The sequence below is a fragment of the Apodemus sylvaticus genome, chromosome 6 (assembly GCF_947179515.1).
Source record: "Apodemus sylvaticus chromosome 6, mApoSyl1.1, whole genome shotgun sequence".
Taxonomy (NCBI): Eukaryota; Metazoa; Chordata; class Mammalia; order Rodentia; family Muridae; genus Apodemus; species Apodemus sylvaticus.
This window is the reverse complement of record NC_067477.1, coordinates 120410465-120426143: the sequence shown is the minus strand read 5'-3', so window position 1 is coordinate 120426143 and position 15679 is coordinate 120410465. Positions and strand designations below refer to the sequence as shown.

The 15679-nt window shown below is 43.2% G+C and overlaps 1 protein-coding gene and 1 pseudogene across 13 annotated transcripts in view; both read right to left on the bottom strand.

Moving 5' to 3' along the window:
• On the bottom strand, positions 1 to 4354 carry LOC127687984 (TAF5-like RNA polymerase II p300/CBP-associated factor-associated factor 65 kDa subunit 5L; annotated as a pseudogene).
• A 1578-nt stretch (positions 4355 to 5932) lies between these two features.
• The window catches only part of Birc6 (baculoviral IAP repeat containing 6), a 178184-nt gene continuing 168437 nt past the window's right edge, over positions 5933 to 15679 (bottom strand). For all 13 annotated transcript variants that reach the window (XM_052186357.1, XM_052186360.1, XM_052186361.1 and 10 more), the window contains 4 exons: positions 15202 to 15279; positions 13420 to 13608; positions 12356 to 12490; positions 5933 to 7086 (listed from right to left, as the gene is read on the bottom strand). In XM_052186357.1, the coding sequence (XP_052042317.1) occupies positions 6907 to 7086; positions 12356 to 12490; positions 13420 to 13608; positions 15202 to 15279 (582 nt within the window). In that variant the 3' untranslated portion in view covers positions 5933 to 6906. The remainder of the gene's footprint in view (positions 7087 to 12355; positions 12491 to 13419; positions 13609 to 15201; positions 15280 to 15679) is intronic.

Below are 15679 nucleotides of genomic sequence, written 5' to 3'. Positions count from 1 at the left end.
TGCAGCCTCCATCACTGCAGGAGCCCATGCTCAGTAGCTACCTTCACGCCCACAGAAGCAAGGCATATGGTGCCCCTTTTTCCTGATACAGTTGGCCAAAGTCTGAATTCCCTGAACCTCAAAAATTCAAGTATTATAGCCAGTGCCAGGAGTCCCTTGCTGCCAGTGCTAGGTTTCCTCTTCTCAATAATAAAGTTATTAATTATAATATAAAGATCCTGGTTTTTTTCATTGTGGAAATGGAAAGACTGTCAGATCATCCCTTCCTTTCCTAGTTCCTGTCCCCACTTCCCTCAAGGAGAGACAGACTGTGTACAGCTGCCAGAGGGGGAGTTCTACAACTGTCCCAGGACACCCCCTGGGAAGAGACAGAGCAAGGTGCCTGCATGAAGCTGGAGGCCTCAGGCCTGGAGCACCCCAGCTCTCAACCAGGGCTGTGTTGAGTACATGTGGGGCAGGGGAGGGCTCTTTTGCAATCACTGATTCAGTTTTAGCAAGTCCTGGACTGTGACCAGTCTTCCAGCCCCACCCAGTCTGCCGCCTGGATAAAGACTCAGTGTTCTTGATTCTCTTGTGTGACTCAAGTCACCAGGAGGAGGTTGCAGGCCATGAACTGTACACTCAGGACGGTGCTCATCTGCTCAGTGTACACGCCCATGAGCTCACCTGGAAGAGCCGTCAGCAGGTGTGTTGCAGCAAGTGCTTCTGATGTCCCAGACACGCAGAGTTGTCCATGGAGGCAGAAGCAATCAGACCGCTGTCTGGGCTAAAGGCCAGAGTGGTGATGCTGTCCATGTGGCTTCTCAGTTCTTTAAAAAGTGTCCCAGAGGCCAAGTCCCACAACTTTAACCACTTGTCCTCACCAGCAGATGCCAAGTTCTTACTGTTGGGAAAAAAGGAGAGGGAGAGCGCGGGGCCTCGGTGACCCATGAAGAGCCGCCCCAAGTTCCCCTGCTGGGCACTCCACAGCCGAACAGTTTTGTCAGTGGAACCTGTAGCTAAGTAGTTTAAGTTGGGGTGGAACTTGACACAGTCCACCTCTGCCAGGTGTCCTGCATATATCCTCAGTGGGTACGTCCGATCTAAAGACCACAGCCTGGCAGTACGGCCATAGGACCCACTGGCAAAGTACAGGCTGTAGGGGCTGATGTCCACATCCCACACAGGGTAGGCATGTCCCTGATACAGGACAGTGTTGGTGAAGCTCCCCAAGTCCAAGTACCTGACAGACATGTCTTCAGAACAAGAGCGCAGCCCTGAGCTGTCTGCGAGGAGGTGTGCTGAATACTGGGCCACAGTGTCCCCGCAGGATCTTCATCTCTGTGCCTGTATTATCTTCTTCATTCTCCTCCTCCTCTTCCAGAGTGTCGCAAGCTAGACGGATTCGGGATGTGTCCACATGGTGGGGCTCTGATTTCAGCTTTTTGGATCGCAAGCTCCAGAGCTTTATGCAGGAGTTGTCAAAGGCAGCAGCCAGCAGTTTGCTATCAGAGGAGATCTCTGCCGTATTCAGCAGCTGTTCTGTGTTATAGAAGGCATAGAAGCAGGTGGTGGGGATGGAGGGAGGGCCATCCTTGACCCTCTTGATGCTTTCCTGCAAGACTTCCAGGGCAGCCTGTTCTGCAGAATAGGGTTGGCCACATCTGGTGGCTCCAGGCGCCAGGCTAATTTTTGTCATCTGGGTCCTGGAGAGAGAGTTCATCAGTTAAGTGTATTTGTGGGTCCTAAGGAGCAGGGTTAGATTTTCCGCATCCTCTTCAGAGAACTCACAAGTGCCTCTAACTAAAACTTCATGGAATCTGACGCTCTCTTCTGGCTCTGAAGGCAGATGGATGCATATGTACACCACCATGCCAGACACACAAACATGTAATAAAATAAATACATCTTAAAAAAAAAACCTAAGTGTTTAAGAGCATCCACATTTACCAGGCAATTTATGATAAACTGTGCAGAATATGGCTTGCAAGTTTGATAACAAAAATCACATAGCACAAAAAAAGTACTAGACATACAAAAAATTTCACATTTTATATCTTTCAGTATTTCCTAATTGTCTGTAGTATACACTGGAGTTGAAAACAGATGAACCTGCAGCCCTACTGTGCTCTGATGTCTCCCAGACTGGCAGGAGCATAGTGGTTTGGCTAGCATTTTTCAAATGATGGGTACACTGTAGCACTGCTTATCCAGCTAACTACATACCAGAATATTGTTTTTTTGGTTTTTTTTTTTTTTAAGTTTTTTGTTTTGTTTTGAGACAGGGTTTCTTGGTGTAACAGCCCTGGCTGTCCTGGAACTGGCCCTGTAGACCAGGCTGACCTTGAACTTAAGACCTGCCTACCTCAGCCTCCTGAGTTTGGTGATGGAAGGCAAGCCCCACCACCCAGCTCAGAACACTCATTCTTTTAAGATTCAGTTTTGTGCACACATGTGTGATTGTCGCGTCCACCTTCGCCAGCAAAGAGGACGCAACACCAGGGAGTTTCTTCCTTCTATGGTTTATTCGGGACACTTTGAATTAAGCTTATTTCTTCTTTTGGCGGCCCCAGGCTCTCTCCCAGCCTCACTTTATAAAGCCTACTCAGCTCCGTCTGCCCAGGGAGATAGCCAGTCGTTTCCTCATAGGTCAACTAAGTGAGTACTTCATTAGCATGTAAGTGTGATAAGGAATACAGCACTCTGCACATGTACTCAAATGATTTACTACCAGGGAACTGCATGTGGCCAGCACCATCTTGTAACAGAGAAGAACAAAGGGTGGCTCACTACATGTGATGTGCACAGAGACCAGAGGAGTGTGTCAGATATCCTAGAACTGGAGTTCAATCTGTGTGTCAAGATTCCCTGATTTTGCATATTATGCATATCAGATGTTTACATCATGATCCACAACAGTAGCAACATTATTTATAAGTAATGACAAAATAATTTTATGGTTGGGGTATCTACAACATGAGGTATTAGGGGGTCATAGCATTAGGAAGGTTAAGAATCACTGGTCTAGAGTCTTTAATTTGGGCAAACTAGACAGTATGGCAAACAATGTACCAGTTAAGTTTGCATGGGCTCAGGGAATAGACCCAGCCCTGCCCAACACGCTCTAAGTGATTGGGCATTACCCAAATCCTGGCTCACAGATCACTACCAATCTGTGCTGACCTAAGCACATGAGGCGAGTTTGAACACAATAATACTTTGTTTATTCTGTGGGTAGCAGTGCCAAACCTGGTATATGCCAAAGACCCTTTATCACTGTCAGCTACCCACATCTTCCTGCCTTTTAAAAAGAATTAGCCTAACAGAAGAGATAGCCCACATAAATTCACCTATTAAGTAACAATGGCCAAAAAAATAACTATTTTCTACATTAGTCTGACAGAAGATTTTAATTTTAATGCTGGAAAAAATTTTATTTTGTTCTTGCTAGATTTTAATTGTGTGTGTGTGTGTGTGTGTGTGTGTGTTAGCTTGCTCATAAGTATATACACCATGTATGCCCACAGATGCCAGAAGAGAGGACTGGATCCCCTGGAACTGGAGTTAAGAAACGGTTGTAAGCCACAGGGTAGGTGCTGAGAATCAAACTTCTGGCCCTCTCTGCAAGAGCAGTAAGCGCTCTTAAGCACTCTACTGTCTCAAGCCCCTAGAGAGGACTGTAAATAGTTTACAGCAAAACGAGGCAAGGCATTTTCAGGCCTCTTTGCTGTAGGCAGAAAAAAAAAAAAAGTCAACAGACTTTTTCTTGCCTTTAAAAACTAGAAATTGTGAAGAACAAACTATTCCTTTCAGACTGGGATACAGCTCAATGGTAGAGCCTGGGTCAGAACAGGCACCATGGCGGGTGGCTGGGGCACACCACAGAGGAAGACACAACTTCTACAGAGGTAATTTCAGATCGTAAACACACTGCTTTAAACTACGACCCATCCACATTTCCCCAAGTTCTTCATACACTCTTGGAACCAGATGCTCTGCTGGTTTGCACTGCCCCTCTACCCTAGTTTCTCAGTTCAAAAACGGAATTTGTTCTCTTAACAAATATATGCCTTTCTCCAAGCTCTGTCACGTACTTCCTGTTCACCCTTTGTGCAGGAGGGTACAAATCTACCACCGGGACTCTGGAGTCCCGGCAGTAGGCAGAATGCTATGACCCGGCTTCCCCAGTCAAGGCTGCCTGAGAGAGTTCCAAATTATTCAGGATGCTGACTAGCCGAGAGCTGCTACCTCTCCCGCACCAGTCTCCAACAGCTTCTTTATCCACACTCCTTAGCACTCAGGATGTCTTCCTCTAGGAAGCCCTTCCTGCTTACATCACTTCCATACCTGTCAGTCCTAAACGACTCTCCCCCATGCTCCCAACAGACCCTTGTTAGTAAACTCTCCAAAGAACTTACCACAAACGCCTCATCTTCATGCCTGCTGTTCACTCCTCGAGTGCAGAAACCTTACACAAAGTGAACACTTCAATGGCAATGGTCCTGGGCTGGGCTGGGTCTCACATTCGCTTATCTCAATGTAATGTTTCCAATTGTTTCAACATTTGATATGCCTGCACCAACCATAGAATGTATGAAAGAGATGGTTCTCTCCACCCACCACTTAGGATTCAAACTCCTGCGGTCAGGCTTGGCGGTGAGCACAAGAAAAAGTCTGGCCTGCTGCTGGGGCCTCCTGGTGTTTGTAAATCATTTATTGACTCTGATAAAGGCTGTGTTGCTTTCTAACACTTCCCCATTTCTCACAATGAGGGGAGATGAAGAACATGGACTTGACAGTAGCTTTTATCATTCATGCCAAATTAGAAATGGGATCCTAACTGAAGGACGCGCGCGCGCGCGCAGCGCGCGCGCGCGCGCGCGCACACACACACACACACACACACCTGCCACCTTCTGAGTGGGGTGACTCTTGGGTCTTCACCTGCCACCTGTCACAGGAGCCTGATTTTAAACATCAGGCCACCCCATCTGGCTTTGTTCTCTTAGAGATTGTTGGAACCACTCTTCCTTCCTTGTGAGAGGTGGGGGTGTGAGAGGTGGGGGTGTAAGCGGAGGACAGAAGGCAACATGATCAACTGGTTCTTTTCCTTCTGCAGTGTAGGTCCTGGTACTGAACTTTGTTCTTCAGGCATAGACACAAGTGGCACCGCCCACTCAGGCCTTTGACTGACCCAGGTGGGTGCCTGGGATCTGAACTGATTGCCAGCTCCCCAACTGCTTTCCACCCACTGAACCACCTGCGAGTGTGTTCGCTTCCTACTGATGACACTTTTCCATGTGATTCTGCCTAGCTATGTCTGCATATGACACCAGTTTTTTCTTGTCGTACACTTAATTTACCACCTTGTCATTTTAGTCTACTTAACTACACAATGTATTTTTAAAACAACTGTGTTTTAAACACCGCTTTGCCCAGCTGCCTTCTGCTCAGGATGTTTAAATAGAGTTTGGGGCCTCATACATGAAGGGGTATCATACTCCCTGACTCTGTTTTCCATTTTTTTTTTTTTTTCATCCTCAATACTTAAAATTGCAATTCTTTCTCCCTACCACAATTTTTGAAGCAGGGTCTCAGATTGTATTTTCTGAGCAAACTGTATACCTCACTCTTCCCAGGCAGGGATGTGTAAGGAACCACGCCAGGCTGCCAACTCTACATAAATATTATCAACAGTCACACCAGCTCTTTTTCATTTTCTGCTTTCGGCAGACAGGGTCTTCCGACATAGCCCTGGTTGTGCTGGAATATGAAGTGTGAAGATAAGAATGTCCCTCCTGGGATCAAAACTGTGTGCCACTATGTCCAGCTGTCAGTTTCCTTTATGATAACTGCTCTTACAAACACATTTGTGTCCCCATGCTCAAGTCTCAAAAAGATCTTCTGTAGAAATACCATTGCACACCATGGCAACTATTTTAGAAACAAGACATACTAATTCACCTAAGTTTTATTTATTGGCTCCAGGAAGAATTTGCATGAAAATGAGCCTGTACGGCAGGTACAGCACGAACTGTAACAGCACCAGAGAGGCCCAGCCTCTCTCCTCTACAGAGCCTCTGTATGATACATACATGTGACTTCAGGAACAAAACTGCACAGTCCAGGAATAAGACGAGCCCTTGAGGAAAATAGTTTAAAGTGACTTTTCCAATTGACCATACCTTTTCATATATTAAATTCAAATAATGGATACATTCAGAGGCCCAAATGTTTGGCATAGAATAAAATCATGTTCATTTATTTCTTTTTCTGCATCTTAGAAGGCATAAAATTAAATATGTTGAATGTAATAAATTCATCCATACAAGTGCAAGTCTCCAGCTATAGTGCATTTTATGGCAGATTTATTACTTAAAAATGTACCAGTAAATCAAAAAAGAGGGGCTATGTCTGTTTAACTTTTATTAAAGTGTACGTAGGAAGTCTTCAGAAATCAAATATGAGCATGAAGATATGGCCAAACATAAAATCTATCAAATTCAGTGAAAAGTTGCTGACTTTAAATAGTAGTTGTAAGAATGACCAATATATATTCTTTGTTAACAACCTCTCACTCTACAGTAAAAAAAAAAAAAAAAAAAAAAAAAGATAAACATTCAGTAAACATTCTTTCCTAAGGTAGTTTCCCTTATAGATCAGTGATTTATCCATTTCTTTGTATACACAAATTTGTTGAACATACCAATCAGTGGTTCTCACAATTGAAAAATAAAAGCACAAAAAAGTTTACACTCTTGTACAGGTAAATCAAAGATCACCTTGAATTAAACTGGATCTCCTTAAGGGCATAGTATAGTTTCAGTTTCATTACCTATTACATAATTAGTTTCTTACATACAAATATTGACATATTTGGCTTGTGCTTCGAAGCCTTTGTGTCTACGAAATCCATATCAATGCAGCTCATAATTGGAAGTCACTGGGGAGGTCTTTGCTGCTGCTGGGTTTGACATGGTCGTGTGTTAGAGTCTCTTCAGCACCTGCTGTGGCCCTGCACACCGGGGAGGCATCCTCAATGTCTGGATCTAAGCCTTCAGGGCAGGGAAGTTTCAGTAGCTCTTCTCGGAGCTGAGCAGTGTGGCGCTAGGTGGAGAAAATTGCTAATATCAGATCAGAAGTATGAACACTGTGATTCTTGCATATCACCGAAACTTAAGACTTTGGTTTTAACATACTTCAATATCAAGTGTACAAATATTTACTATCTTCTTATGGCAGCCAGTGTATCACACATTTAAAACACATAGTAAACAAAATTCTCAAGGATCCCCAAATTAGGGGCTGGTCAGATGGTTCAGAGGTTAAGAACATTGGCTGTTTTTCATAAGGACCCAGGTTCAATTCTCAATACCATATGGTAACTCACACCAGTCTGCAACTCAAGTTCCAGGGCTTGTAAAACCCCCATATGCACATACACAAAGGCAAATTCCTAAACCTAAAATTAATTCCAGATGTTGAAAAGCTCAGAGTAACATTCTATACAGGTACAAAAGACTAAACCTCACCTCTTCAAAACCGTAGTATAGCTCCACAGAACCTGCATGCGCTCTGACCCTGGCCTCAGGGTCAGCATCACCAATGACTTACAAACAGCAGCAGTTTGATATACGTATTCTATTAAATTAAAATATGCCCAGATTGGGTATTTATCAAACAATATAGCACTTGCCTGGCATGTGTAAGGCTCTGAGTTTGACCTTTAGTACTTGGGGGTGAGTGGGAAGATACACACCACATAATATACAACCACCAAACAAAAACCTAAACTACAAAACACAGCCCACATATACACTGCTATGTTTGCAATGGAAACAAGCGTGTTTCAATGGCAGGACCCTATAAAATTTGCAAAAGTTTCTACACTGTTTTACTTTGACTCAGAAGAAACATGAGAAATAATTTTATCATTCAGATTTTAAAATTTTAAACACATATAAAATGATATCTAGAGACTAAATAGCTGTGTTATCACATCTTGCCTTAGAATATAAGATGCTAAGAATGATTGGATGCTTATGAATGAAAATAGCACATTGAAGTTTTTCAAAAGAAAACAGTTTATGATGAACAGAAGAGGTAACTAGCTGATTTTGAAAATTAACTAATTTAAAAACATTGATTTTGGGAGTGCATTAGTATAGGCATGTGCACATGAGGAGACGAAAGACAACTTGCAGCAGTCAGTCTTTTCCTTTGCCCCATGAGGGTCTTGGATCACACTCAGGTCATCAGGCATGGTGGCAAATGCCTTTAGTCCCTGAGCGATCTGGACGCCCCACTATGCAGTTTTCACAGAACAATCTTTACACATAAAAGATGCTTCAGTAATCACTAACAAAACAGGGGCAAGGAGCACAACAGACAGATGCTGTAGCTGGTGAAGCCTGAAAACTAGCTGAAGTGTGATGGAGAGACAAAGGTTGAGACGGTCATACACTATCACCACATTCGAATCTAAAAATCCTTCAGCACTTATTTCCTTTCCACTGTGATAAAAACCCTAAGGAAGGAGAAAGTTGCCGGGTGGTGGTGGCGCACACCTGTAATCCCAGCACTTGGGAGGCAGAGGCAGGCGGATTTCTGAGTTTGAGGCCAGCCTGGTTTACAGAGTGAGTTCCAGGACAGCCAGGGCTACACAGAGAAACCCTGTCTCGAGAAACCCAAATCAAACAACCAAAAAACAAAAAAATAATAAAAATAAAATAAATAAAATAAAATAAAAAGAAGGAAGGAAGGAAAAAGATACATTTCACTATTATGAGAACTTGGGAGCGGTGGGATACTATACTTGTATTAGGAACTCAGCTGTTCTATGTCCTTCCCTGACTAGCCTTCTTCAGCAAAAGTGTAGTTGAAAGAATGAAAATCTTTACCAGTTTGGAAATACAGGATTTCTAAGTCAGAGTGACAGAAAAATAATACAGTATTTTGGCATGGCAGCTCATGTCTCTTAAGTCCAGCACTGGGCAGACAGAGGAAGGCAGATCTGAGTTTGAGTGCATCTCGGTGTACATAGTTAAGATTCAGGACAGCCATGACTAGAGAGTGAGATCCCGTCTCATAAACAAATACAAAGCAACCTTCAAAATAATACAATAAAATAACGTCATATAAAAGCCAGCGCTGAAATAGCAGACCAGAGCAGTCACAGCTAGCCTGCAGGTGGAACAGCAGACCAGAGCAGCACAGGCAGCCTGCAGGTGGAGAGGATGTGTGCGAGCAAAGCCACACCTGAGCACCTATGCAGGAATGTCAATCTGCTGTGCGCCAGGAAGAAGAGGTGAGACCGAAGGGTCTCCCACTAAGCACAGTAACTACATGAAGGGAGTTAAGCAGTATCTACATATCTGAGAGAAAGGGGCAGTCTGGAAAGTAAGTGTAGCAAGCTGGAAGAATCTTTCTGATGGAAGGTACAGTCCTGCTCTTGATGCCTAATGAGGTCATCTAGGAGAAATCATTAGTAACACAAGTCAGGAGATGCTGAAGGAAACATGTTTGAAGAATCACATTTTAATTGATTCATTTTATTTTCTGTCAGCTTCATGCATGCACGAGTCCTGATGCTCTCTCCACCCTCCCACCTGTCCCTATCTTGGTTTATTTTTGTTTTTTTGTGTTTTTTTTTTGGTTTTTTGGATTTGGGTTTTTCGAGACAGGGTTTCTCTGTGTAGCCCTGGCTGTCCTGGAACTCACTCTGTAGACCAGGCTGTCCTGGAACTCAAAAATCCACCTACCTCTGCCTCCCAGAGTGCTGGGATTACAGGTGTGCGCCACCACCGCCCGGCTCCCTCCTGTCCCTATCAAACCTGCCCCATCCCTACCAGTCCCTTTTTCAGATCCATGACTTTTAGGTTTGTCTTACAAATCATCTTTAAAGAGTAAATGTCTAGAATTTCAACCCAACGACCACAAGAGAAAGGGAGGCAGATATAAATTGGATCTCAGGAGAGAAAGAGAGAGAGAGAGAGAGAGAGAGAGAGAGAGAGAGAGAGAGAGAGAGAGAGAGAGAGAGAGAGAGAGAGAGAGAGAGAGAGAGAGAATGAGAATAAACAAGGCACAGGGAAAAAGCCAGCAAGCAGTTTATGATGACTAGAAGAGGGAAGTGTTAATCTGGGATGGGTGGGTATGTTCATGAGTAACCTCAGCGTTTGGGCAAGGCTTCCTTTCAGAAGTGAAACTGGAACTGAAACATAAATGGAGAAGAGATGGTAGGCACGGTGTAAGGAGAGAGAAGAGACCCACAAAGTGCACAAGTCCTTGCTCCTCTTTGGTACAGGACACAAACTGGTTCCCAGTATTGGACATAACAGAACTAGCACAGAGCAAGCAAAGTGTTCTATCCTTAGACAGCTGCCTCACTAGCCAAGTGTAGTCTTGAATTCCTACCCTTCTGGTACAGAGATGCATAGTGCTGGGACACAGAACACATACTACCAGTCATGGCTCTAAAGTCTCCATAATGTAAAAACTTCAACTGTGTACAAAAGTGGCAGAGTAGACAAGTCAATGCACATGGATACAGAACCTAGCTTCAATAACTACCAATCCCTGGCTGGTCTGACTTATCTATTCATTTTTGTTATTTGGAAACAAATCCCAGATATCATACGATTTGTCACTCATAAATATTTCTGTACTGGGAAAATAAAGAAATCATACCTGAAAAAGCAGCATTCTTATTATCAGCTATTTATGTTTTGAGAGAGGGTCATAGTAAGTAGCACTGGCTATCTGGGAACCCACCCCTGCCAAGTACTGGGATTAAAGATGTGTGCCACTACAACTGACCACTTCCATCTTTTTAAGGACTGCAAAACAAAGAGGAAAGGAGCCAGGAGGGACAGAGAACACTGCACACACAGAAGGCAGGAGGGACAGAGAACACTGCACACACAGAAGGCAGGAGGACGGGGAACACTGCACACACAGAAGGCAGGAGGACGGGGAACACTGCACACACAGAACGCAGATATCTGGCAGAGGAAAGGACCAAAGAATAAAATGATTATCTGGAAGCAGCAAAATGGGTGGCTGTACAAAGAATGATGCCCATGTGTGGGAAACACTCTGCAAAGCCAATGTATCTTCATTTCCATCAATGAATGCTCAAGTAAAATACAATTGCCTACCCCCCACAAATCTGGCTGCTCTTCCAATGGTTATTCCTAACCAGCTATTAGAAGCCCTCTATCTTTTACCTTCTTCATAACAATAGCAAGAAATAAAATTATGTAAGGCAAGAGGCATAAGGTAAAGCTAAAAGATTAAATACAAAAGTCATGTGGACAATCTCTAGGATGTGCCAGAGACCTGGGATGAAGAAAGGCCTTGCAGAGTCTAATAGGGTAACTCTAGCTGAGGTTTCTAGCAGTGGAGACTATGGATTTTGAAGTAGCTGCTTCCTTTAGGCAGGCAGGACTCCCAGTACAAGGAGAGGAGAGTAACACCCACAAAGCCTTCTACCCAAAATGTGTCCTGCTACAAGATGTGCAGGGAAAATGACAGAGCAGAGTCTGAGGGATGGCTCCCCAATGACTGCTCCAACCTGAGACCCCTCCCATGGGCAAGCACCAATCCCTGACATATTAATGGCACTCTGTGACGGCTGCAGCCAGGGGCCTAGCATCTGTTCTCTGTCCCAGCAGCCATGGAAAGAGATGCAGAGACTCACGCCCAGCTATCAACTGGAGCTCAGCAGTCTTACAGAAACGTTGGGAGAAAGACCAAAGGACCTGAAGAAGACAGGGAACACCACAGGAAGACCTAAAGAGTCAACTAACCTGGACCTTGGGGGCTCCCAGAGACTGAACCACCCACCAATGAGAGAGCCCAGGCTGGATGCAGGCCCCCTGCACATAGCTGATGAGCATTTTGGTCTTCATGTGGGTCCTCCAACAACCAGAGCAGGGGCTGTCCCTGAGCCTGCTGCCTACCTGCTCGTCTGTGGTTCTCCATCTCTAAATGGACAGTGTTGTCTGACTTCAGTTAGAGAGGATGTGCCTAGTCCTGCAGCAACTTGATGTGTGGGTTTGTGGGGGACGATACCCAGAGGGACCTTCTCCTTCTAAGGGGAATGGGGGAGGACTTACATGAGGGGGTCCTGGGGGGAGAGGAAGGGCTGATATTGTATTATAAATAAATAAATTAAAACAAAATTAAACAAACTTCAAGGACCCAATACCCCACCAACCTCTGACCCCTGTCACATCTTTGGGATCTGGTCCTGTAGCCACTTCTAATTTGAAGAAGTTCCAGCCCTCTGTCAAAGCTATTGCACCTATCTATTCCCTTTCTCTAACAGTCTCCTTCTTTGGGAATCCCCGAGTCAGTGACTTCCTAACTCACTCACCTTGAGAGCGGCAGCATGGTGAGACATAGTCCTGCCCACTCGCTTATCACTGCTATACTGCTGGATGTCTGCAATCCACTCCTCACACTGGGCCATGATCTCGATCCTTTTCAAGTAAAAATGTTTGTGTATGACCTTGAAATAAAAACAATAGAACAGAGCATGTCTACACATCAAAAAGTCAAAGTTTACGGCATTACTAAAATACAAATTTTAGGCATTACAATGTTTATCTGTCCAGAAAATCTGGTTTCATGTGGGTCATTACAAATCAACCTCAGAACATCAGATGGCACACACTGAAATACTCACTGTATCATGGTAAAGAATACCCAACACTGATCAGATACCCAAGTAATCCCATCTAAATAGCACAGGATACACATAAGGCAACATAAAACAAATGGGAATAAATCAGCAAGAAAAAAAGATTTTTAACACACTGGCAGCTGAAAAAATTTTATTTTTCGAAGAGAACTCAGGAACTGAAGAGACGGCTCAGAGTACATAGCTTTACAAAAGACTTATTCGTAGTTCCATCACTCTGTCAGGAGACTCGTACCCACTGTTCCGTCAGGCTCCCAGGGAGCTGATGGCTTCTCCGGGCATTTGGACTTATGTGCATACATACATTCCACTCCACACAAATTTAAAAAAATCTAAGCTTTTTTTAAATTTACAAATTACATTTATTTTTTATTGTGGGTATGCATGTATGCCATAGCACAAATAGAGGTCAAAGGCTTTAGTTTTCCTTCTCTCAGGAATCCAACACTGGTGGGTAGACTTGGAGGAAAAGGTTTTTACCCACTGAGCCAGTACTAAATGTGCACCTGCATACAATCATGTAAAGTTTAAATATAAAAGTTCCAAGGTAAAGTCTGGTGTCTTCCAGGATATGTGGTTTTAAACGTTACTAATTGCACTTTGTTATTAATGACTTTAGGATTAATTGCTAGTTATAAGAAGTAAAGCTTAGTATATCAGATTCTGTAAATTTACAGTATATAATACCAACAGCCTATCATCAAATGTCTAGAAGTAGTTAACTCTATCCCACATACTTCTTTAAAGCACGGTGAAGGATTCCTTATTTGTTCTAGCATTGCCCATTTAACGGTTGCTTGTCGGATGTTTCCATCGTATTCTCGAGAGCTCTGTGTGCCACTGGGAGTGCCCCTAGACCGTTCATATCCTGGTTCATTGAAGTAAGGCTCAGCTACTAAGATAAGGGACTGGACAGAGACCAACACCTGAGGAATAGAGGAAAGTCAAAAAGTTATTAAGAGACAGGTTTACTGCAACTAAACTGCTATCCTGCTTCACCTCCAAGGAGTCTCTATAAGCATGTTTCCACAGATTCTGGTATAAAACAAAACAAAGAAATAAAACCTGATACTGGGGGCTGGAAAGAGCTGCTCTTTCTTTTGGAGGGCCCATGTTTGATTCTCAGCATATGCATGTGGTGGACATACAAAAAAGGAGACAAAACATCCATCCATACTATCTCAGCTGAGTCATAGATATCAGGGTAACCCCAGAGCTCCCAGGGACTAAACCACCAACCAAAGAGTACACATGAGGGGATCCACAGCTCCAGGGGCATATATATCGAGGATGGCCTTATCTGGGATCAATGGGGAGGGGGGGAATGTTGGTCCTGTGGAGGCTCGATTCCCCAGTGTAGGGGAATGCCAGGGTGGGGAGGTGGGAATGGGTGGGTGGGTAGGGGACCTCATGGGGGGGGGTGAGGAGGATTAGATGGGGGATTGCAGAGGGGAAACTGGGAAGGGGACAACATTTGAAATGTACATAAATAAAATAACCAATAAAAAACAAATCTTAAAAAAAAGAAAAAGGTTCAAATTTCCTAGTTTATTCAAGTTAAAGTAGATAACTCTTTTTCCCTAGCTGGGGCAGTCTCTGGATGGCCTTTCCTTCAGTCTCTGCTCTCTACCCTTTTGTCCCTGCATTTCCTTTAGACAGGAACAATTCCCGGCTAATTTCTTTCAGGTTTTTTTTTTTTTTTTCATTTTTAAATGTTGTTTATCTTTAAAATTCCTCAGAGGGAATTTATTTTCACATTTCTTATCTAACACAAACTAGCATTAAAGAAAATAAACTTTTAGGATAGATCAACTTTTAGTTAGCCTACTAAAGCCTTACCTGATGATAAATTCCAGTTGTATTTTTTTTTTAAGCACTAAATTGTACAGTGAATTCAAGGGATTATATAACAACCTTGACTAAGTACTGTGTCTGTGCTTCCTAAATGAATAAGTACTCTAGTGAACATATGCCTCGCTAAGCTCTCCCTATAGCTGAGGGTCTGAGTTATTTATTATAAAGTAAAATGATGAGCAGAAATGAGATACTATGTAATAGATTTTATGCACTCACTATCTTACAGAAATGTAAGTTTTGAAGATTTTTAAATCTTATATATCATGCTCTGATATATGCTCTGATAATAGAAACTACAACTATTAAATTTTATTAATTCCAGGAATTAATTTTAGGCATTAGTTAAGTAAAAACTCTAACTAGAACCGTATCATACATGAAGAAGTAGATAGTGTCAACAGTGTATTAAATTCTACTCACAGGAGGATACAGACCCAAATCACCTTCGCAGCATACTGCCCTTTAAGAACTTATGAAACAACTTGGTCTTGACAAGACTGTTTATCTTATGTCATAACTTGAGACGTTAAACTATTTATTATTTCCTGTCTTTAAAACAGTTTTCTCTGTTTATTTTAGTCACTATTCTCACCCCCCCCCCCACCCTGCGGCATACACAAATCTTAGCATATAAGTAAATCTGTCAGAGAAACTTTGTTTACTTGCAAAAAGCTTGATGTCTGAGGATTCCACTTCTCTTCTGGTCTTCCATGCCATGTATTCAGGATGCTTAAACAAACCTTGAGAAGAAAAGACAGAGTTTAACAGAATTTATAGCAAACTGTCTCAGCTGGAAATAAAGTCATTATGCTCTCATGTCAAAGTGCATCTAAGTCTGTAAGAGCCCACTGCATCTTCCCATGCGACCCAAACCCTTGTGGAGTAACAGCTTCTTCATAAGGAACTCCACACCCGGATTATATCCACATCTGCAGAAATAGCATGCATCTCCTTTTGTTGGTTGATACAAGTTGCTTATGTAACTCAGGCTGGCTCTCAAAAAGCTTTCTAGTAGAAGATGACCTTGAGTTTCTGATCCTCCTGCCTCCATTGCTTTAGTGGTCAGATAAAAGGGATGACCACCATACCCAGTCAATGCAGTCAAGACTTTGTGAATAAGCAAGCACACTATCAACAAAC